This window comes from Apteryx mantelli, chromosome 7 (genome assembly GCF_036417845.1).
Source record: "Apteryx mantelli isolate bAptMan1 chromosome 7, bAptMan1.hap1, whole genome shotgun sequence".
Taxonomy (NCBI): domain Eukaryota; kingdom Metazoa; phylum Chordata; class Aves; order Apterygiformes; family Apterygidae; genus Apteryx; species Apteryx mantelli.
In genome coordinates, this window is record NC_089984.1 from 37,750,643 (window position 1) to 37,776,066 (window position 25,424).

Sequence of the window (25,424 nt, forward strand, 5' to 3'; positions counted from 1 at the left end):
CAAAATCCATGTGACTACTGACTGCAAATTAACCTCTTGAGAGCCATGACAATTAACAAAAGTAATTTTAAGAATGAATGTATTTTAAGAAAATATTAGATAAAAGTTTCAAAGCAGTGTATTAGTAATTAGGAAGACAAACCTCATTATTGCTAAAGGATGACTAAACATTCTAAATCATATTGTGTGCTTAATAATTCTTCATTGGCTATATGATATAGATCCTTTGGAAATAATGTATTTCATAACATCTATAAAACCACTGCTTTTTCTTTCACTATGAGACTACAGAATTTTTTAAATGTCAAGAAGGCAGCTCATAAATCTGTAATGTTCATTTATGCCAGACAATAAAACAGTATCTTAACATTTATATAATACGGTATCTACAAAATCCTTAACAAAAACTAATTGATACACATAGAGTTTAGAAGAATTAACAAAATATGATCCCCATTATACAGATCAGGAAATTGGAGCAGGGACACTTGGGATTTACCCAAGGCCACAGAACAAGCCCCTGTCACAACTGAGATTGTCAGAATCAGGAGATCTTATCTGGTGATTTTCTGGCATCTCTTATTCTACACAAATCGTATAGTTAGGGTCTTTTCCAGAATTTTTATTAATTCTTCCTAAATAAAATAACAATAAATCATGATTTTCAAATAACTCGTATACTTCTTGCTTTTAGGGAAAAAATCCTGTAACTTCGGTAAACAGCTTCTAAATTCTCTTTATCAGTAGCTGAGAAACACAAGGAAAATGTACTTATTTTGATTCTTTTAAATAGTAAATAACAGCAATTATTGGCAGGAGTTATTGGCTGTATGAATACAGCTAGTTGGTGCTTAATGATTGACTGGGTTAAGGGCAAAGCCTCTGTTCAGCAACTCACCTAGCCAACAGTTAGTGATACTATTATGAACCGCTGCTCTGCAAATCATTATTGCTTAGTCAAGAATATCAAACAAAATTAATTAGTATGGATTGTAAGTGTGACCCAAAGCTCACCAAAACCACTGAAAAGACTCCCACTAACTTTAAAGACTTTGGAGTAGGCCCCTGGATAATTCACTCATTCTTTCAAATCAGAAACAATGGGGGAACGGAGCAAACGTCCCGTCTCTCTAAGCCTTCTCACTTCTGCATGAAACTAAAACCATCTCATGCTGCCTTTTACATGAATAAAGATTTGAAGGTATTCCAAAGACCTTGAGGAAAACAGTAGAGTACATCATCATAAACTGAAACCTTTATTTTTTAATCAATTAAAATCATTGGCCAAGAAATCTGATAAATTAACTACAAGTTCTGTAAACCATATAAAATGTAAAGTGTGAATATGACTTTTGACTCAGGTAATTTTGGGATAATACACAGGGCAAGATACCCATTTTGGCAAAAGAAATAACTTTAACCACAACCACATATGGAATTTGAACAAAAAGAAAGGGAAATCAAACTCTTGTAAACCAAACAGACTGAGGTAGGTTAAGGAAAACTCCTTCCTGGGCAAGTTATCCCAGAATTGTCCCTTATGGGGTATCCTGCAGCTTCTGAAGCATCTGGTTCTGACCAGACAGGATACTGTAATGAATGGACTTGCTTGTCTGATTTAGGAAAGCAATTTCCTATTTAAAGTTATTTCATGATGTTATTCACTGTATACAGATATTAGAATCAAAACAAAAAAAAAAGCATAACTAAACAGTTAGCAACAGAGGAAACAATATATAAATATCTTTCCCTCATGGGGAGAAATAGATCTTCTTACCTGTGCATGAAAACATGACTTCATCCTCTTACCTACCTCCAACCATTTGGGATCCTTTACTTTATCCTATGCCTGAGCACTGGAAGAATTCTCCCCAGAAAGTTAGGGCCTTTGACCCCTAGCAAATTTAATTATGGTGAAAACACTACTGCCTCAGATTTTTGGTCTGTCCCTCTGTTAAAATTTGCCCAAGCCATTCAGCAGAAAGGAATGCATGTCTACATCTCTGCTGTTTCAATACACAGTCCAGAATCACACCTTTGACTGCTGTTAAAAATGATCTTTGCCTACATCAGTAAGTAGAGCTTACCAGCAGGAGCAAATCCACAGTGCAAAATAATTGGTGCTGAAGACAACACTGACACTATGCACATTTCAGGGCTGGGTTTTCCCCCGCCACTTTGCACTTGCTGGTCTGGTCCCACAGACTGAATGCCCATTTGTGGCTAGAGTGCATTAGGTGGACTCCTGAGACACTTCTTCCAGTTTAGTTTGGACAGGAAATCCAGTTCACATGCTCCAGGGCCATTCCATGATTCAGACCAAGGCACAGTAAGTGGGGATAACTGGGAGATTCACCTCCAAAGCAAACTCATCCACACTAGAACACTAATTTTGACACATCTTATTGTTACGTCTGCAATTAAAAAGATATTACCTGTTTGACTGGTGAAGATGGTGTCCAGCAAAAAGAGCTTAGTATGTTCAGTAAATAAAAAGCAATTCCAAATCTAAATTCTCTGTGTATGCTTTCTGCATACTGAATTTGTTCCTCAACCTCATTTACTTTGTGCCCACAGATTTACACAATTCTTTCTTCACAGTATTACTAATTCTCAAAATTAAAAATGGATTCTATTCAATATGTCCTCCACAGATAAAAGGTAAACTGTAAACTTATTAAATATGCACATTTTGTATTAGTCTCTACTTCAAAAGAAAATCATTGTGTAAGATACATATGAAAGAAAGTGAACTTATTTTAAAAAATTTTCATAGACCATAATAGCGGCACATGTAAAAATAGAGAGCTTCCAACTTAAATTATTGAACAATAGATATTATTCCATAATAGCTGTCTTATAACAAACATCATGACCTTTTCTATTTTTGGCTTTTAGAAAATAATATAATATCTATTTGTCTTATCAAAAGTTTATGTCTACATAAAAGTCAAGAACTTGTAAAAGAGACTCATACAAAGAGGGGGAATGAACAACTAGAGTCCTCCTGAATGGGCACTGTGATGAGCTTTTTAATAACAAAATAAAGGAAAAAAAAGTCTACCATGATTACTGCAAAGATTTATATTTATCAAGATATGTTGCATTCAAAAACTTCAAAAGATTTAACTACTTATATCTAACATCTGTCTGAATATTCTTCACTTTAAAAAATTAAATGCTATGTAATTTTAATAGTTATTTAAATTACTTCTGTTTAAATGAGCTTATTTAAATGACAGTTTAACTTCTGACAAACCAAGCTACATCCTAACCTTACTCTAATCTAGAGAAATCCTTTATTAAGTAAATAATATGCTAAGGCTTTGGCTGTAAACATGTTATTTAAGACAGTGGAACTGACTTGACTTATAGAAGACACTAAAAAGATAATTCACTGAAGTCTATAGTAGTGTCTACTAACTATATCTTTTCTACAGTTTCTAAAGGAATTTTTGCTCCATTTCAGTTCATTTACCTAATTCACATTCAAGATCAGTTTTGTTGAGAAAATGACTACAAATTTAAAACAGGAGTATATACATTCCAACCTGTGAATAAAGCTGAGTTGGGAAAAAACAAGATTAGTCTGTTATAAAATCCTAAAGAACAAGATGATAAAAAACAAATTATTATTATTATTTTTTAAGAAAACACTACTGTGTCAATAACTAAGAAACTAATACACAGGGAAAAGGCAAATTTGTTAGAGCCATGCTTTCCATTTAAAACACTGACTTATTACACAACCTTAAAATGTTGGTTTGAAACATTTTAAATGACTAACCCAATAAAAGTCATGAAATTAAAAAGAATCATTACCTTAAAAAAACCAAACACATGCTGTTAAACAATTTCTGGCATTAGCATACATAAAAATTAAGAAATCAAATGAATAAAAGTTAAATTACTTAATTGCTGAAACATTTTCCTATGGGGTACACAGCATATGTGCTGTGTACATTTATACATGCACATGTATATTAGATATATTTTCCTACCTATCAAACAAAAATAGAAAAAAAGCTGTAGGATGCACTTTTTTTTTTTTTAAAGGAAAACAAGTAAACTGTTGATAGGCAAACAAAGATTAAACTGGATTATTTAAATTAAAGTTTCTTATCAGCCCCTGTAACTCAATTCACATTGCTTAGCATATAAATTTCTGCCTTATGCAAGGGCTTGAAGATATAGGAATTCAGAAACCCTATACGGAGCCAAACGAATTCAAGCATGATAAGTGTCCACGTGGGTGCTCTCATTTGGAAATAAAATGGTCTTCAATTCTTACGGTTTAATATACAGAATCTAAACCCAAATTTTCCCAAGTGGTGACATCCACAGTGTTTAATGTGTTTTCATTACATTTTCTTCACCCTTTTATTTATTCTGTTTCATCTTTCTCAAGTTCCCTTCTAAAATCTTGCCTTAGACTTAGGTCGTGTAATAATTAGCAACAAGTGTTCAGTTAAAAGACTTTAAGGAAGAACCTGTTATGAAGCATGAGCAAGGTCTTCCAAAAGCCCAAGTATTTGAGAACGCTCACAGTACATATTATCAATACAAATGTAACTTCAAAATGAAGTAAGATCAAACTATATAAAAAGTTCATAACTTTTACTTAGAAACAGATAAACAATGATAAGAAACAGATAAACATATATGACTAACACATATAAGACTACATATATATAAACATACATAAGATATATACAAACATATATAAGACTATATAGAACACAGAGACTGTGTTCCTCAACACTTCACATTTTCATTTATATAACACGTTCAAGATATCAGATCAAAATACAGTAAAAACCTACCTTGAAGATGGCAACATGCTTGTAGGCTTGAAGCTTGTCATAAACGGATTTGTTGAATCATAATCAAAACTCTCTTGATGAGTTTCACCAAATGCACTAGGTGATTTCAAATCAGTAGAACTGTCTGATCCCCCATTGCTAAGTTTATCTGACCTCTTGCTATCTTTTTTTCCAGTCACTCTTTCAAAAAGGCTAACTTTCTCTTTTTTCTCTTTTTTAATTTCTTTTTTGATTTCGACAGGTTTGGAAAAAAAACTTATGTTTTGATCCCATGTTGCTGGGCTTTCTTCAAACGGATTCTTCTGTCTTGGCAGTGTTGCAAATTTCTGGGGTAACGAAGCACTCACATTGGTAAATGGGTCATTTTGTGCTTCAAATGCCGTTTCATCAACTGTGCTGTCAAGCTGGTTCATTTTAGAAGTATCAACACTTAATGTCCTTCTATGTGGAGATTTTAGACTCCCTGCAAACAATCTGTCATTAGTATATAATCAATGAGATATTATATCATAGTTTATGACATGCAGAGAACTTCGTTTTGCTTCATTTAAAAAAAGCTTCATTTTAGCTCAGGTCTAGAAGATTTGCAATCGAGTCTCAGTTCAAAACACGGTTGAATAATTAACCAATTTTATAAAAAATGAACAGCTGTTGCCATGACTTTGTGGTTAAAAAATGTTTAAGAAAGCAACAGACACTACTGTAAACTTTTTTGCTGTGTGAAAACTAGGTATTATTGAGAAGACACCTGTGACTAGTGCGGCATTTCAGAAAAAGACAGTAGTCTATTCTTGCATAATAACTTTGAACAATGGAAAGTATTTTCAGTTCTTCATATATATTGGGTCTAACTATCTGATGATAGTTTTCAATTTTCTAAAGCAGACTTATTTTTCACAAGACAAACTACTTTTGCCTAGAATTCCATCTAGAATGCAATGTTTCATTATAACACACTTTCAAATGAGAACATAAGAAAACTGATAAATTATCATAGAGTATGACCAATCCTTATGCTCTGGAACAGCATTTACAAGTTACCACCAAATAATAGAAGTGAAAAAGCTAGGCCAGTAATAATCCTTAACTTTTTGGCCTTGTAGTTGCTTCGTAAACTAAAGAAATAGATTCTTGAATGTTTTCATACTCACAGTAATGAACTGTAATTATAATGGCTAAAATTAAGCACTACGTGTTTTACTTACCACCTTCATCAACCGAACCAAAAGATTCCAGTTGACGCCTGAAAAGATGAGAGTAGCCAATTGCGCTGGATTTCATTTTTTCTGAAGAGACATGTGATCCTGTTAAATCTGACATTGAGTGAGCTGAAGATAGTCGCTGAGGTCCCAAAAGGAAAGGTTTTTTTGGTTTTGATTTCATTTGTAGTTCACTACTGTACACCTCTATGCTTGCATCAGGTATGTGAGTGCTTGGAATGATTGCAGAGGATGTATCTGAAAACGTCCCATCATTTTTTCGACCCTTCATTTTGTCTTTTAGTTTAGCAAAAGGGGATTTGGTTTTGTCCTTCATGGACAAATCAAACATACTTGCTGTCATGTTATTCCTCATAAACTGAATATTGACCTTTATTTCTCCTCTGTCTTTAGTTCTCTTTCCTTGTTTGGACTCTAGGTTAAACCACCTTAAAGGAGAAAAAGAGCAAGTTATGTTGTGTTTTCTTGGAGGGTAGTCATTAAACTGTATGTTATTTCATCAATGTATCTGGCTAGTAAAATTCAAAAACATGAAAACCGAATTCCATACCAAAAATTAAAACATTCCTGTATTGAAAAACCTTTTTGTCTTCATTTGTTTTTGAAAGAAAAAACTTAATAAATGAACAAGCAAAAAGCTTTTTGCACTGTTCTCTTGTTTCAAGGACCAAAGTCAATTCAGTGGAAGCATTCTAAACTTCACCAAATTTAAAGGGCTCACATCTGCTTACAAAGCAGAATTTGTATCTAACATTAATTATAGATACAAATAAATTTTATTTTGCCATTTAAAAGAACACTGACATTTTTCAAGTGGCCTTTACTTAGCAGTGATGTATTACCTGAATGTATACTACATGCCAAATATTTCACCCAGGAACCTTTTCTCCTTTGATTTTACTTAGGTTTATATACCAGCAAACATTTTTTCCCTCTGTCCCTTCCTCCTAACTGATGGTTAAGATATACGCCAACCACACTAGCAAAGAAATATCCAAGATCCTTGAATGATTTATGCTCAGCAATCATTATTTCAGTTGTGCAACTACAATCCCTACTGACTTTGATAGTAACTCCGTGACCACCACTGTCAGAATGGGGAGGACCTATGTGCATCTAATGCTTTTCCCTTTTTTTGCAGGCCACCAGTAGCATTAACTTCAGCATTATTTCCACAGGCTTTGAAATGGTGACATAGCCCTCCACTCTGTGAAGAGATATCAAAGGTGTTATCATTTGTTTCAAAAAGCCAAGTGTGCTTCTTGGCCAGGTCCAATAAAGGCTTGATCATCATCCATGTCTTACCCATTCCCTATAGTGCTCTGTTGTCCCATGGAAGCGTCTGCAGAGTTATGGCTCATTCTTTCTTTTACAGCTTCACCTAAATGAATGCGTGACAGACAATCCCTACTCCACACATATCATCAATAGTCTTTTCCTATTTCAAAAAGGGCACAAGGGTATATTTCAAATGCAGATACACCAGCCCCAAAGAAGTGTCCTAAACCCATCAGACTATGTTCTCATCCTCTCTATTGCCATTTTTCCTCTTTTTGGAGGATTTGAGGATTTTTCTAAAACTTCTCCCACCATATGACAAGAACTATAGAACTTATTTCATTGTCTGGTATCATGAAGGAAAAGAAATACACTAGTTCCCAAACTCACTGAAAAGGTTCAGGGAAGAAAAGACAAATCACCTAAATGGCAAGCTCTTTTATCTGTCTAGAGATGATGCTACAGCCATGAGTCCTAGAAAAGTGTGCAAATCCTTCACAAATTTAAAGAATTAAATTATTAATTTATTTTCTATATATAAATATACACATATACATACATACATATATATAAATGTATTTATAACTCCATGCTTTCATAAGCTAGACCAGTAGAAAGACTCAGCTAAATTTTGTAGTGTTAGCAGCCCCACAGTTACTGTATTACTGTCCTATACCACAGCATATTGTCAGGAGAAATGCATGCACACATACTAACACAATAGTACATTATCATGATGGAATAACTTTTGAACTGGAGACTAAAAAGTGAAATTGCCTACCAACACAGATGTGAAATTGATTATGCAGTTATACATAAATTATTCAACACTGTCAAATACAGAAAACAAGGTCAAAAAAGGAGAAAAATAGCCCTCAATTTCCTTTTAGATTTCATAAATATTTTTAAAAGCAACAGCTGAAATCAAGTTTTCAGGCAGAGATACCATTTTTTGAGTTGACATAACACCTCTAAAGGTGACCTGCCAAGGAAATAATAAAGGGGAAAGAGTATTATGACTTTTTGTTGTTTTGTGATGTCCAAAAGATTTTATATGCCATACTAAAACAGAATGATAAAGAAATACAAGAACTTCTCTGTCCTAATGCAGGACAATGTGGATCCAGAAGTTCAAAAACGTAGAAGGACAATTAAACCTTTAGGAAGAACTTAATGACTCAGCCCACAGTGTAAGGAAACATTTCTCCTTCTACTTCTTTCCTTCCTTGCACAGGTCTCAAACATTAATACTGTATCTCTGATAAGATTCATGAATTTTCATATGTTTCCAGTTAGGAATCACTGAAACTTTAAATTGCTGTATGATATTGCTAACCTGTTTTAGAACAATGTCAAGACATAAATTCTTAAGCTTCTGCTGCATGGAAGGAAGCTTTTACTTTTAAAACAACATAATTATTGACATTCTTATTGTGGATTAACAAGTACTCTGTGTCACTATCAGTATTCACCTGATAATGGCATACCTACGTATAATATTTTAACATTCACTAACTCTGAAGGAGAGAATTTCAGTACACAACTAGTACATTGCCTTTGCAGTTTGTACATTTGTTTTCAAAGTAGGCTTTGAAGAACTTTACACCAAAAGTAAGTTCAGCTGGAAAAGCAAACAAAGAAGGTATTCTCACTGAAGTAAGATAACAGAATCTCACAAGGGACCGGATCTCATACCTGTTGGGACTAGGATCAGCACCACTGCTGCTTCCAAAACAATTTAATCATAAACTTTTAACTCAAGCAAAATTCCTCTGGACTTCAGTGGAATTTCTGTTTGAATAATGGTTGCTGGATCAGATCTTTGTATAAAACACATATATTTAATTTTATAGGAATTTCATGGAGGTTTTTTGTTACCTTGGAAAGTTTATCTCATTTTAGTTATAATGAAGGTTCCATATGCTTCAGCTCATAACAAGAGAATATGAGAAGCAGACTCAGTTCATGATTTTCTTCAAATTCAAAGGCAAATAATTATTTTTTTAAGCAGATGACAATAAATGCAAACAGTAATAAGTCTTGTGTGGAGTTGTATGTGAATGAGCAACTGACTCTGTAAATGTTTCTCATTAGAATCTGCTTCTACAACACATGGGTGTGAGCAGCAAATAGAAAAACAGCATTGTATATAATATAATATAAAAAAGAATTGGAAAATAAAATCCACTGTTTTCAGATAACAACATTTTGGCCCTAAAATACTAAATTCCACTATACCACTGCCAATTTTCAAAATTGTAATGTATTATAAAAGTCAATAAAACTTGCTATTTTGGTTTTGTTTACAGTACTTTTAGCCACAATAAATGCTCCATCTGTCAGGCTGCCATGAGCTTATTCTACAGAAAGCCTGTACGAAATAGGAAAATAGCCAATAACATACACGAACAAAACAGGGTGGCTTTTATGAGAGCAGATGCCCTTTTATTTAATAACCAAATATTACATCCAGTCTTGCAGACAGTCTTTATTTAAACAGACCTTGTACAAAGTCTGGCAAATTTTCTCAACTTCAAAGAAAGCCCTGTTGCCTTCTGAATCACATTCATACTTCTTGCTCTCACCTTCAAATGTTCTGTAGTACAACATCCTCCATACACCCTCTAATTTCTTCTTTTCCCCTTTGGTTTCCATCAGAACAGTCCTTGCTTTTTTTTCTCCTATGTTTTTGAGGAGTGTGCTAAGGGGCCTCCTCTGTCTCGCAGAGGGTTCTGATTATTTTTTATTTTGTAAGTATTATATAAATTGACATTCTATCTTTTGGCATTTTTTTTTGAACACGCTCACAGAGATCAAGGCTCAAGGCTGAATAGGAAAAATCCTGTTGGGAGTCAACCCACAAAAACCCAACCAACCCCCTATCTGAGTGAACATGGCTATTTTGTAACAATGAAGAAATTACTTAATCTTGGCCATACCTATGATTAAGCATGGAAAAAAAAAAAACAACCAAAAAACTTCCCCCTTTTCTGGGAAAGACAGTAGCAATCTTCTGCATACTATTGAAGTAAATCACATAATATTAGCAGTGCTGAACCCTTCACCTTAGCAAAGGTAGACATGAAGAATTGAAGAAAATTGAACTAAGGTACTATTAGTGAGCAAGTTATAAAATTCTGGCCTGCCTGTTCCATCTATCTGGCTAGTGATCTACAAACATACTTTATACTTTCAACACAATTTTTTCAACTGTTCTCTTCCTTCCCCTTTTTCTGGTTTCATTTTCAACTCACTTTTGCTTATCTATACTAATTGCATTATGCACTTCATCCTGCATTCAACAAATATTTTGAAACCACTATCTTGTTTTTCTTCTAACAGCAGCAAGCTGTTGTCATAGTGTCTTATTCTCAAAAAAGCTGCCATGGAAATTCACAGTCCCAAGACTTAGCTCTCTCTCTTGTTTGAAGAAGTCTCACTCAAAATATTCTCCTTGCCATATGACTAACACTAAGGGTAAGAAAAATCATTATGTAATTTTAATTATATACCTAAAACTGTAATAGCCTCCAAAACCACTGGGATGCTTATCTATCAATTTCAACAGGAATTAGAAGCCTTATAGCCAGCACATTCAACCTGTAGATGAAAGATGAACTTCTGACTCGGTTTTCCTTCCACTACCCAACATAGTAATTACCAAAGGAATTTTCTCACACACTTCATTACTTCTCAAATATGTCACTCTGCCTCCACTCTACCAGTAAATATCTATTGTGCTGATTTAAATTTACCTTGCTAAAATTATTAGATTGCACCCTATGATTTTAGCAAAACCTCAATTTTAGTTCCTAAATTATTGAATGAATTCTACAAAAACCTATCCAACCAAAGGTTTCAAACCTTGATTCCATAGTTAAAAAGAGTAGCCTAATCTGCTAAGTAACTTTACCCTGCTACACAATGATGGGGAAAAAGGAGAATTTTCTACATCAGCAGGTATTTCTAAAACTACACCTAAAAAGATGACCAAAATCCCAATGACAGAACATGTCCATCAATTATCATAGGAGAAACTACCTCTTCAGCTTAGATTACTTATGTTCAGATTAGGTACACTGAAGAAACTTACTTCACAAAATCTCATTAACTTAGTAGAGTCAATGGGTAAAAATCAAACCTAAAACCCAGAACTGCTTACCTAACATCTTCATTAGCAGCAAACGCACTTTGAAAAATGCAGAAGTCTGTTTTGTGATAAATCATTCACATACCATACCAAGAGACTGCCCAAAAATTTGGTAAGTAGTAAAATTCAGGAAAAAGGCAAAGCACAGACTACATAGTATATGAGGGGAAATGAAGAAGAGAATGGATTAAATATTAAAATAAATGATGATGTTCAGAAAGATAAATACTATTACTTTCTGGAAGCCAAATGAAATGAGATATACAAAATTGAGTTTAAAAATAAATATTACAGAGCAACACTAACACCACAAAACATACGGGAACTGACACATATCACAAGACCCTAAAAGGTTAGCTAACATTAACTGGAATTAAAGTAACTAAACTGGTCTTAGTTTACACTATTTATTATTTAGGCTAAAGATTATGTGTGAAAAATTTTATTTTAGAACCGAAATAACTGAAGGTATGAGAATTAAGGCCAGTTCAGTTATTTCTGGAGTGTGTGTGTGAGTGTGCATGTGTGTATAGCACACGTGTGTACAGAAAATGGAGCATGGAAGAAGTTCAATCCAGATGACGCTCAGATTCTGAGTCAGAATTATGACTTATTCAGAGTATCCGCTTGCATTTGTTGTTGAAATGTAAATGCTGGAAATATTATTAGATCCTTTCAGAATACTGCTATAATCCCATCCAGCTACAACTGGGCTCAACTTCTTGTTTTCCCCCAAAACATATATGCCTATAACCATCTTTCCTTTTTGTTCCCAGCACTAACTCTCCTTCATATTTTACATTCACTGAATGAGCCATGAAAGAAGGTAAACAAAGCTGTTATAGATCCTCCAGGCTTCTTAACATTTCTGAACCTTTGAGAAATTCTCCGTTACTACTCTTCCCATTTTTAACTACAGCTTTTAGGAAAGCAGTTTTTTCTCTTACTCTACACCACAATATTTTGATAATTTCTTTTATAATAAGACATTTCAACCACTATTTACAGTTTTATCACCTCAAGTCAGGTACCTAAAATGCACTTTGCTGGCTTAAATTTAAGACTCAAAATGTGCAAATAGTGTTTATGATTTATTATGCTTTGTATTATTATTTTTTAAAAGGCACAGGTTGTTAACAAGCACTGAGCCCATGCCAATCATGCTATCTCTTTACTAGTAGTTGATTGCTTGTACAGAATTCAAGTTGCATTTGAAGACACCTACTTGAGAGCCTGTCTCTTGCTTATACTGCTACAAAGAGGACAGGGCAGAGGCAATAGAAAGGGAAGCCTTTCCATATAAAACAGGGAGGCTGCCAAGAAGGAATTCACATTACTTTGGAGGAACTCACAGAATTTTCATCTCTTTTCAGGAAGCTCAGGAGTAATAAAGAATAAGTGCTTACCATAAAGGGGAACCAACTGAGTTCAATCTTTTTTTTTTTTTGGTATGATGAGTTATTTGTGAGTATCTTATACGATTGCTGGAAGCAGAAGAAAAGCACCTTAGATAAGGTCAAGATACTTTTACTGTATTATGCTCAAATAAATATTTTTGTCAGTGGTGCTTGCAATTTGGAGGGGAGTTAGATAATGGAGAAACCAGGGAGAAGGGGAATTAAGTCATAAATCAAAAAAAAATCTCCTCCAACAAAATTTCAATAAGAAATAATAACTGAACCAAAAAAATTAACTCTCAAGTTTTAACATTCCAGACAAGTGTTGCATCTTAAATCAGCTCTCTAGGAAATGTAATAAAAGAATGGAAAACAAATAGCGTGGAATTAGAGGACAAGAAGAATCAAGTGAATGCTGATGAAATAAGCAACATCATGGTAAAAAATAATGGAAATCCATTCTTGTATTGCTCTGTTTGTTCATTTAGCACACAAAAGAAAAAAAAACTAAACACAGACATTAAGAAAAACTACTAAAAATACTGTAGTAAATTAAAACATCAGTAAATGGACATTTTTTATTCCATGATAATTTGAAAATTTGTTTTATATTTTATGTTATGCTTTGCCAGATCATCAGCAGTATTAAGGCTAATATAAACTGTAACTGAGTAAAAATCACTAAAAAACAGCTATATGCTTTAAAAACAACACATTGATTGATCATTATTTAAATTTAAACTGCAAAAGTAAAAGAGGTGTACTTATTTTGCAATAGCAGACCAAAAAAAAAAAAAAAAACACCTAACAATTGTCAAGCATTTATCAGGATGCATAAAAAAACCAGGATTTTACTACAAAAATAAAACCATGGTAGAAATCTAAGAAGACTTGAAAATTTATGCTAAGTATACCTCCAATAAAGTAGTGTTTTCTGAGCTTTTCAAACACCTAAAAAAAGCTCTGCAAAATCTCTCAGCATCTGGAGCTTGAATAGCATAATGGATCAATATTCTAGTTTTCATCTCTGGAGACCAGAGCTTGAGCAGAACAAGCAAAAAGAGCCTCTCCATTTCTAACTATAGTGGAGTCAACAGAGACATGAATTTACAAAGCTACCACAGTGTGATTGGCACTTCTGCACCAAGACATAAAGACCTTGAACTAGCATCCGCAGATGCTCTGGCTGAGGTCTCTGGAAGAGACCTAGAAAGTGATCATCTGAACCACATCTGGATCTAACCGTTCCAGGAATTTTCACTTTTAAGAATGTGAAAAATCATCAGTTTCAGAAAGAAAGAGAAAGGACATTGCATGCTGGCACATACAGAATGTTCACTATGAGATTACATTAAATATACTGCTTTGTTTCATTAAATCCTGTGCCAGAGCAAGTTTATTAGAACACAAGATGCACAAATCCTATCATCAGGCCTCTGCTTGAAAACTTTATTTCAGGGAGTATTTTTTTAAACTCACATGGGTTTTTAGGGTGTTGCAAGTAAGAACAAAAAAAAAACAAACAGAAAAAAGGATTAATTTCCCCTAACATGTTTCTGAAGCTGCAGTGAATTTGTAAATATATTTCTTCCAAATTAAAAAACAACAAAAAAAAAGCTGAATGACATACACCCCACAGTCTTCCTAAGAATTCTAAATCAGCTGGTAGCCTTCACTTCTCATACCTCCTTACTAAAAAAGCACTAGGGAATTGCTGACAGGGTTCAGCATTGTGTAGAATATTAAATATCTTTTTTGCAATACCCTAGTGACTCTTGAGTCTGTCTCTTACAGCACCATATGTACAGCTGTGTTGGAAAGAGGAAGCTATTAAATATATTAAAAAGTAGAAATATTACCAATAGACACTTCATCAAATAACTGGATCTCATTTATCCCCAAACAAAGCAAGAAATGTTAAGGTTACATCAACATAAGAAAATAACTCTGGATTTAATAACACCACAAGCCTGTTGAACATATTTGAAAGTAAAAACATTGCTTAATAAAACAGATTAGTGTTTCTGAAACAATGAATATAGTTTTCAAGCATCAGAATTCTTTGGTAATAAAGACATTGGACTTGGTCTTGAAAGGCATTGGGCATCTCAGTTCCCACACCATAGTCATAGCTAAATGGTCTTCAGGTTCAAAAATATTACATTTAGTCTACTGCCAATTTAGAACTCAAAAAATTTGTATCAAAAAGGATTTAATTAAAGGAAAAAAGCAAGCGAAAGCATTTGTTTGAGATCACATTTGTGTATATATTCCTAAAGGTTTGCCCTCCTCTCACATACACATATAAATATTGCATCCACAGATCTTCAACTAATGTTTAAAGAGAACAACAACAACATACGTGCATTGCATGAAGACATAAAAGCAGACAACCACGATAACTTTTCAAAACCATCTAAATGCTTAAAGACTCAAAATTATTTTTTCAAAAGCAACTTAGGGACACATTTTTCTACGTTTCTAGGCATCTAAAGACACTGATATAAAAACCGGATTTTCAGTAGTTTCTCATAGGAATTTAAATGGGCATTGAGTGAATACGTGCTGCCAAACATCCCACTAACTGCCTACCTGCACTTTTACACATATGTAAGTCTTTTACAAGTATGGCCGTTAGGCCCTAGAAGCCTAAGACCCATCAACTTTTAATAAGATTTGCAGTCTTAAATGCTCAAGTAACTTCTGAAAACAGGACTTAGGCTGTTTGTAAAATTTTCCCCATAGGCCCCAACTTTCTGAAGCATAGCCTGCAGGCAGTGTGGCATTCTCATGGAGCCCTAGAAATTTCAGAGGTGGTCTAGGGAAGTATAGCTGCACACTTATATAGAATGTGATATGGCATGATGTCTTCTTTCACACTTCAGAGAAGGAAATGAAAAAATAAAGAACATATGAAGTCATGCTAACCACAACTTCAAATAAAAAAATACTGAAAATATTTAAATGTATAATCAGCTCTCACAAGGACTATGTTAATTATGCCCGTTACAAATTTTTGCAATAATTTTGTAACATTCCAACACTACTTTTGGTAAACGGATGCAAAAGTGTATGGTTCCATAAATGGAAAATGGTTTTGTTTCTTTTTACTTGGTTTGGGGATTTAGTATCATTTTATGCCATTCATTCACCTTTTTTTCCTGCAGACTAGATAGGTGTTTAAACTAAACCAACTGCCTACTGAATTGCAAGATAATTACAATTGATGATTAAAAATATTTAAGATGTATGTCTAAAGAGCAATGAACCCTCTTGAAACAAATGTGAATAGAAATTAAGACCCTAAGGCTACAGGCATTACCATGTATTGCATAAAGATAACTGTACCGCTACTGGGTTGTCCTTAAAAAGATGAGCAATTTAAAAGCATATTTCTTCACACCATGAACCCACAAGAGATTCTGTATGGGCACAGGGTTCCCTATTATATGGTTAGTGAATATAGTTTTGTTAAAAATTTGGGGGCAGGGGAGGGGAACAAGGGCAAAGGCAGCTTTGACTTGTCTTTGGTCTTCAACCCTAATAACCACTGCACATAAGCAGAACTGGGTTTTTGAAATGGTTTCTTCAGAAATAGCAAGTGCGGTTCAGGCTCTGATCAAAAAGATCTGGCTAGTGTTGCCATAACGATTACTGCCTCCAACTGTCTGCTCTGACACTGCTGGAGGGCAACATCTCCACAGCAGAGTCAGCAAAAGATAAAATATGCCAGCATCTTAGTCACGTCAATGCAAAGTCCAGCATCTTAACATAAACCCACCATCACTAACAGCTTCAGCAGACGTACCAGACTTTAATTTTAACAGCTGAGATGTGGACACAGGTTCCTTTCTGCCAATGCTACTGAAGAGATATTAACCTCTAGAGAAAGAGGAAGAAAAGACACCTGGGGCAGAAACTTGTAACCACTGCAGAAAGATTCGTCAGCATTTATATGTCATTGGCTAGAGATAAACAGCTTAGAGCTCTCCGTGCTGTTCTTGTACTACTTCTTTGGGACAAGTATAATAAAAACAAACATGGGGACAAAACAAATATGAATATTACAGAGACACAGGTGTGCTGCAATATATTACACCACACAGTTTATTCCCATATACTTCAGAAAATAACTTGTTCTGGTACTGGACATCTTTGTGCAACTGTGTCCACACTAGAGATTATAACAATTTCTCTATTTTAGTTGAAAAACAGATTCACACACACAAAAAAAAAGTTAGACACATTTACTGCACAGCCTAATAAATTGCTGTGATGATTATACTTTTTAATTTTCTTTTTGCATTCTTGTGTCAGAATTTGCTGGCAAATCACAATTTTATTTGACAAAAGATCATGTAGGTGATGATGGAGGCTACTACAATGGCATAAATTTTTCTTCAGTCTTCTCTGTAGAGGCCTGCTGTACAGAGCAGCTTGCAAGACCATGGCCTAAGACTAATCAAGATCAGAAAAGCACTATACTACTGTGGTAAGCCTTCATTTAGTCAGAGTTATTGACCACTAAAATGTAAATATAAATATTTAAAGACATTTGTTTGCAGCAATTGAAGAAAAACAATATTGGACAGAATGATGCCAGGCTTCATGGGAGTCTGAGTCTCATATATGGTTCAAATTGAGGTTCAAGTTGAATGCAGATATAGCATCAGGCAGAATGAAAAAATTTTTAGAAAAACAGACAGTAAAGAGACCATGTTGCAAATACTGTATTGTCAAAAAATGTTAATATTATTGGTAGTCCTTCTCCATGCAGGCTGACCATTGTGATTACAGTAAACTCCTCTTTAGATGGGTCAGTCCACAAAGACATAACTGTTTATGTCAGGGACTTAGAATCAATCAGAGAACAAAGCAACATCCTATTTTCATTTCAAAGTACTTTGATAACAAGGTTCCCATTCTAAAAAAGAAAAAGAAAAAAAAGAAGTAAGTGTACAAGAAATAAAAATTATAATGAAAAAAAGCTGTAACTTACTCTGTTTTCCTTCTTTGCTTGTTCTCAAATATATCATTCAGATTTATCGCCACCTGTCCCAAAAACTTATCCAGCCCCACCAACGACCTGTGCATGACAATCAGGTACAGGACATATTTTTCTGGATTCTCCTGCATGAGTAATCCAGGGAGCTCAAATGAGGCCTCTTCTTTCCAAACTGGATCCAGGGTCTTCTCAGCTACCGAGGTGGAATACTTCTCCTTGCCCAGCTGAATGATCGTGTAAGCATCGTTGGTGCCACTTTTGCCTTTGGGCTTCAGACCTTTGGCTTGAAGGACCGTAACTTGCACGTGAGTGGGGAACCACTTCTGGGCTTGCTCTGCCAACATCATCTTTGAAGAACTCAGTGGCAGCAACAACAAAAGCAAAGTCTGTAAGTCTTCACGTTAAGGGCACTTGGAGCGGAGACACCTGTCAAGGTCTCCGGGGCGTGCCTTCTCCATGCGCGTCTCGACAGAGGAGACACTGCCCGGCCCCTAGCGCTGCCCGGCCCCACAGGCCCCCGCCCGCCGCCCCATGCCGCTGCCGCAAGCCCCGCGCCAGCCCCGCTCGGGCCGCCTTGCCTCAGTTTCCCCCGCCTGGCGGGCGGCCGCGAAGCTTCCCCGCCGCCGCAAGCCCGCGCGGCAAGCCCGCGGGACGGCGCCGGACCGGGCCGGGCCGGGCTCAGCGCTCCCCGCCGGCGCGGCGCCCCCGCTCGCCCGAGGACGGGGCCCGCGCCGCCGCCCTGCCTCCCCGCGGCATGCCCGGGGCAGGCCCCCGCCGCCGCCGGCCCCGCAGACCTCCCCGGCCCCTTACGGTCTGGGCGCCGCGGGGCGGCGGGCCGGGAGGGGGCTCCTCGCTGCGGTGTCCGCCGCGCTGCCGGGCCGTGCCGGCGCTGCCGCCCGCCTGCCTCCCTCAGCCTCTCGCCGCGCGCCCGCGCCGCCCGGCCTGACGGGCCGGCTCCGCCGCTTCCGCCTTCCCCATGCTGCCAGGCAGCGGCGGCCTCCGCGGCGGTCGGAGGGCAGAGGGCAGGGTTCAGCCCCGCCGCCGCGCCGCGCCGCGCCCGCCGCCTTCCTCTGCCGCCGCCGGGGCGGCGGAGGGTGCCCGCTCCGCCGGCCGCCGCGGGGAGCAGAGCTCCGCGGCCCGGCCCGGCCCGGCCCGCGGTTGCGGCTGCGGCGGGACGAGACCGGGGTCCCCGCGGCCCCCGCTGCCGAGACGGGAGTGGGGCCCTCGGAGAGCTGGCCCCGCAGGACCCTGGGGGCGAACCGACCTTTCAGGGTGCCCTCCAGCTGAGCGTAACGTTTTATTAATTCGTTATTGCTTTTTGCATGTCTTCAGAGGGGAGACAGATCACTCTGCTGAAGCTGTGCTGAAGAGGGAACTTGTATCTAGCTTGTTTTTATTGCCATTTTTAGCAAGGGAAAGAAGCCCCCCCTAAAATTTGCCGTAGAGGAGGGTGTGAGAAGCTCCCCCCAAGGAGCGCAAATGATAGCGCATGTTTCAGAGCACAGTTATCGCTATTCAGGTCATTTGTAGGGTCCTGAGATGAGGCGTTCACCAGTGTACTGGTGAACTGGCCCGAGTCTGCTACTGACTTCTGCTATTTTAAAGGAAGTTCTCAACGTTTTTGCCATGAAAGACTTGGTGCAAACTGTTTCAGGAAATTCTGGAGCTTCTTTATTTTTTACCCCACCCACCCGCCTACCCAGGCAATGAAAAAGCAAAAATAATTGTTAGATGTTTTGAGGATACATGATTTGGAGGATGTTACACCTGGAGGCCACGTATGTGTGTGTGTGTGTACCTGTAAGCAAAGTCACAGGTATTAACTTTGTTTCTGCAAAAAAGAAGAAAAGCCCACACAGAATTATAGTTGCAAGACTCCATATCCCACCCACATAAACCACAACAAGCAAGGAAATCAGCAGCCAAGTCAGATAATACTTCATCTACCACTCATGAGTCCCCAGTCTGTGGCTCATGGGTTAGTGAGCAACAAAAATCTGGGAGACCTTCTGATACTGCTCAGAGCTACAGGAAATTAAAAAGTTATAGCTGAAGGCCATCAGGGAGAGCAAAGTATGATGTTGCCCACAACACATAATGCTGAGTGAGTTGTTGTCCAAGGTCGGAAAAGGTTGGGGACCGCTGGTCTACACCTAGTCATTAGTTTCCCTTTACAGTCTCAGACTCCAAACTCGTATTATCTCTATATACAATTTAAAAAACTACTTGGATGACCCTTAAGTTTTGACTGTGAACTGGATTTTTGTCTGCATACTCTGATAATTAATACAGTGTTGGCATGTCTTTCCTCTTTTACATTGTATCTGATTTTTGTTGATGTTGGAAAAGAGAAGGTCTAGTTGTAAATGATAACTTCACAACATTTCTTGGGATTATATTTAGAAAAAAAAGCATGTGAATGGATTATCTAGAGCAGTGATTTCTAAAAGAGTTTGAATTCTATGGTTATCTGCATGTGTGCAGATTGGTGAGTTATACTAATGGTCAGATTAAGTCTGCATATCAACTCTTTGGCATAAATCGCCTTCCCCCTCACCTTAAAATTGCTTGCCCTTCTCTCCAGCTGTCAGTGTCCCACATCAGGTATCTTTCCCAAATGTTTGGCAATGAGGTGTCACTGAAGCTCCCAGGAACACAAAAGATGAACCGCTGTGTCGGGGAAAGAGTAGTAGCATTTAAGGGAAGGGGTTGGAAGAGCTAGAAAGGATTATGACAAAGGAGGAGACTTAGGCAATGAGGGTAATTCATTGGGTTCTTGTTGGAAACCAGTAAGACATATGTAAATCACATTATTTCTTAAAGGAACTTTAACCACATACTAATTCTGTTCCAATTCTCCACTGCACTAAATCTAAACCAAGTGTGATTAACATATCAAATTAAAACAAGAAGTGAATTTTAGGTAGGCAGAATGTGTTTAATCTGATGTCAAACATCATGTCTTGCATGCTGTATTTTAGGAAAAGTTTTATGGATTATGGATAACAGGTAGAACTTCTGCTTTTTTCTTGTCTTTTATTGGTATTCTATCATTTCTCATTATTGTACCTTTCTAAATTGGGGCTAACTTGAAGCTTTGTCTATCACGTGCTGCTCAGGGGAAGGTGAAAGAACTTTTGTACCTACAAATACAATATATCAATATAAGATGCAATCTGTCTTTCCTACTTTCAAAGTCAGTAGCAAATTATTAGTCCTCTACTGCTTATGCATTCTGTTGTGTGAGAAGAATAGAGTGAAGACTTCCTCCCTCATTTCTCTCCTTCTCTCTGCTCATCTGGTAGAACAGACATTGGGAATATACCCTCTCAACTTCCCCCACCCCAGCGCTTGAAGTGAATTCTGCTCAAAGGTGCATAAGATGTATCTTATTCCCTCCTATACTCCTCTAGAGTCAAGTTGCAATCAGCCTTTTGATTGCATCCTCTTTAGAATAGGGACATTGTCTTCTTCTTGCGTGTAACGTGCAATATAAATGACAAAACACCTCAGTTAAATAATGATATCTCCAGCAACACAGTATCCCCTGGCACCATGTTAGAGCATTAATCCAGAAACAACTGAGCCTCCCATTTACTAAATCACCAACTCAATGGCTGTATGCACTGTGAGTTTTGCTTGTCACTGTCCATGATGATTTAGTAAATATCACACTAGAAAATCCATTCTGTTTTCTGTGCACCATTTTGGTTATGAGACTGTACTGTTCCTTTGCTTTTGCTTTTTCTCCCTATGGTGAGACCAAGCACTGTAGATGCAGGACAAACAGTGCAGGAATATCAGCAGTCATTAATATTAAATACTTTGCCTTAGCACTACAGTGGGAATGCTAATGAGGATGACTAATCTTTGAGAAACCATTTCTCCTGTCTGAATTTGAAGTGGGCACTAACCAAACAACAGTTCACTTGGGAAAGGGGAAGGATACCGTGAAGCTGATGGAGATGATGGACAAATCCTGTCTTGTCACTGACCAGAATAAGCAGACAAAAATAGGTACAAGTGAAAGAGTGCTGGAACTCTGAAAGAGCTAATGAAAACTCAAAGGACACTTGGGTAAGGGGAGGAATTTTTCTGAGATTGTGTTTTGGCAAGATCTGTAATTCATGCTTTCTCTGTGAAAAGGACTCATGGCTTTTTATGTGCCAAGGTCACCATATTCTTTCTAGTTGGCTCATGTCATCAAAAGGCATCGTAATCCCAAATGTTTGTTTATTTTGGGTGGTTTATTTAGGAAGGAATAGCTAAGTGGACTGACAAGGTGAGAGAAGAGAGACAGGGAGAATATCTACAACTGGAGGACAGAGAGGGTTGGAGCAGCCACCAACAGCATAGGACACACAGTGCAAATCAAAACTGTAAAAAATGTTCTGAGGCCAGAGCTTCCAGCTTTGATGGTTTCTTCTTCAGCAGCGAGAATTCTGGGCTTGCTTTTCTCAGCTGTCTTTCTCCAAAGCTACACAGATGGTGGGAGGATGGGAGAAGAGACAAGGCAGAGAAGGATACAAGAGCTACCAAGTGTCCTCAGAGAGAAATCCTCTTTATCACAATGCAGCTCTCAAGGGAGCTGCTTTTGAATGCAAGTTCCAGACTTAACATTTTGAACTCAAAATCTTCCAAGAGAAACAAAACAAAGGACTTAAAAAAATCATAGTAGGATATCCTCAGAGCAATTGCATTTGGACAGAAAACAAAATATAATAATGAGAATGAGTTTAAAAAGTGATTGTTTATCACAGAATAACGGTGGATATCTGTGGTCTATTTAATATGGAACCTTAATCCTCATGTGTGCCATCTATCTCTATTACATGTTCTTCCAGGCATTTCTGGCCTAAGAAATCCATTTTGATTTTTTTTTTTAACAGGGAATTCCAAGAATTATGGTGGATTTCTGTCAATTTCAGTAATTTGAAATACCCTCTTAACTCTCATTCTGTGAGCCAACAGTACATCTGATTAAACATCAGGCTTGATATTCCAGCTGCCCTTGCAAAAGAAAATGCAAGAAAATCTTTTAGCCTATCCCCCTCTGAGACAATTCTATCCTTTGCTTTTCATTTCCAATTGCATGCAGAAACATACTTGCTAAAGAGGATCAGAGTAGTTGTACTTACAGTGGTAAACTGTAGCAGCTAATTTGATGATTTAATTTCTCCCTGATTTCTGTTTGTGAAGTAGGAAGCATTTTGCTATTTTTGAAAATGCCATCTCTTCTTTGAAATTATTTACTGAATAATTCCTTGTTGACAGATCTCTGATGATGTGTTTGTTTTGAACATTATGTAGTTGTGAGGCACAGGCTGATTTCATCTAGAAACGTAACAAGCTTCTGCTTTCTGCATAACTGACTATAGCTTTCAGTACCCCTTGCAACTGTCCAGACTGCATGTTCTCTGGAGAGACTGTGCAAATTTTGACACTGAACATTGCTGGTTGTTAACTTTATCTTAACTTTCACTATTTTTTTTAATTAATGACTTCTTTAGGAATTCACTAGAATTAATTGATTTCAGAAATCAAACAGCTGGGCTCAAACCCACTGGAATAATTTTCACTGGAAAGTTTTTCTCAAACTAGTAATAGCTACTGGTTTTGTCTAGTCTCTTGCTTTGAGAAAAATTCATTAAGATGTAAGTGTTTTGGTGTAAATAGTAGAAGCCAGATGAATGTTCATCATATTTCTGTCCTGGACCCAAGTTTTGGATCCCCAAGTGTTCTTGGTTTTCTGAGGCTGAATGAGTTAGGCACTTTCCTACTCTCTATGCTCTCTTGTACCTTTCGAGTTCACTCTTACGGAACGCCTCCTCAAAAGTATGGTCTCATCATCCAGTTGCCTTTGGCCTCATCATTAGGGCTGAATCGTCTCTGATAGGTCTTTACAACCATACACATGCTTTCTCACCAGTACTAAGTTCTCAGGTATCACCACTATCATTGCTTCTGTGCCGTTGTTCCTTCTAAATGGGTGTGCGTTTTTCCTCCTACTGTTTATTCTCCCATCTGTTTAGAATGTAATTTCTGTCTTCCACCTTCTTCATGGGTTTTCTTGCACTATTGCAATAAACAGGATCATACAACAAATAGCAAAGGAAATGTGTTTCTGAAGAGGGGGAGGAGGGTTTAGAACAAAACAAGTGCCCATGGAATTGTCTGTTGTTTTGATAAAAACGTGGTACTTTTCAACCAGAAATCTGGACTCAAAGATACACTGGAATTGTGTTACATCAAGATTTCAAATAAACAGCAGGGACCATTATGAGTTTTGGAAGCAGTATCTTTTTGTTCATTTTTAGTTGAGCTTGTTTCACTGTCTTTCAACACTGTCATCCATTGTGAAGTTCAAAGGGGCTCAGATGTTGTAAAACAGTCATCAAATGCTATAATTAAACTTGCCAGTCATCCAGGTTTGACCCAAACTGTGTCTCAAGATGTTAGTCAGGTGTCTGGGTTAGATTCCAATTTAATCTATTAAAAACCCAAAGACATCTAGCTCTAGGCAGCTTTTGTATAGCTCATAAACAGGCAAAACATTTTGCTCTTCTATCAAGGCATCGTGCAAACTCACTGAGCACTTCTGACCTGAAATAGGGATAGGGTACCTCAGGCACACTGACAGGCCATGGCCCTGCCCTAGACCTGGTAGGATTTGGACTTTCATCAGTAATACCTAGAGAAGTACCCATTCAAAAAAATTACAGCACCATAAACTGAGGCTCAGCCTCAAGAGTTATTATAAATGGAAATTGGCTATATGACATTTATTTTCAAACTTAAATACATTCTTTTCTTGTTCTCAGTAGATGTCTAATGCTTTAAGGTGACGAACAATTTTCCCACATTGGAATGCAACATGAGGTAATGTAACAAGAGTCAAGGATAATGTTAGCCATCTCTGCAAAGAATAATCTCTTTTGTACTTCACAGAACCTAAGAAATGTTATTTATTGTTAGCAATAGAACTAAGTAAGTTGAAAATTATGACCTTATTTCTGATTACCTAATGAACTAGGCAAAAAAAAAGATTTTTGTCATTGTCCGAGTATGAAGGTTTTTTAAGAGGTATTTTTTCCTGGGTTTAAACATCTCATGTATTTATTCTCTCTTTATAGGTCTCCAAGGATCTCAAAGACCATTACCTCAGAACTTAAGTTATCAACTCTGTTAAGGAGAATCTCAGGAAATAACAGAAACTATGTTCTATAAAAGTTCCTAATAGCAGTACTCTGAACTTCTCTATTTCTTTGCCCTCCACAGGATCTCAGAATGCTTTACAAGACCTAAACATTCAACATCTGTCACATGAGTGCAGATAAAATGGAATTATTTGCAAATACATTAAATTGTTATGCTTCCATTTTTTTTCTTTTTTTTTGTGCTAAGTTACTTGTAGCAGCAAGCTGGTGAACTGTTCACCCACCTTAAAGCAGAAGCAATGTGCTCCTTGAAAGGAGTGAAAAATCACCCTTCTTGAATCTTAGTCTTCTCAACTAAAAAATGCACTTTCTGCTCATTCCCAAGGCTCTATCC

The 25,424-nt window shown here is 37.1% G+C and overlaps 1 protein-coding gene and 1 long non-coding RNA gene across 5 annotated transcripts in view; one reads left to right on the forward strand and one right to left on the reverse strand.

The window, feature by feature from the left end:
* Positions 1–18,355, reverse strand: part of RAB11FIP2 (RAB11 family interacting protein 2) — a 93,307-nt gene extending 74,952 nt beyond the window's left edge. For all 4 annotated transcript variants that reach the window (XR_010884758.1, XM_067300297.1, XM_067300296.1 and 1 more), the window contains exons 1-3: positions 17,868–18,355; positions 6,029–6,471; positions 4,824–5,286 (exon numbers count right to left, since the gene is read on the reverse strand). Coding sequence is in view for 3 of the 4 variants with exons in the window: in XM_067300297.1 (XP_067156398.1) it covers positions 4,824–5,286; positions 6,029–6,471; positions 17,868–18,220 (1,259 nt within the window). In the remaining variant the exon portion in view is untranslated. The remainder of the gene's footprint in view (positions 1–4,823; positions 5,287–6,028; positions 6,472–17,867) is intronic.
* Positions 18,356–19,071: 716 nt separating this feature from the next.
* LOC106489496 (uncharacterized) lies at positions 19,072–25,223 on the forward strand. The gene is made up of 3 exons (XR_001293399.2): positions 19,072–19,162; positions 24,695–24,752; positions 25,007–25,223. It is a non-coding gene; the product is annotated as an uncharacterized lncRNA (long non-coding RNA).
* The last annotated feature ends 201 nt before the right edge of the window (positions 25,224–25,424 follow it).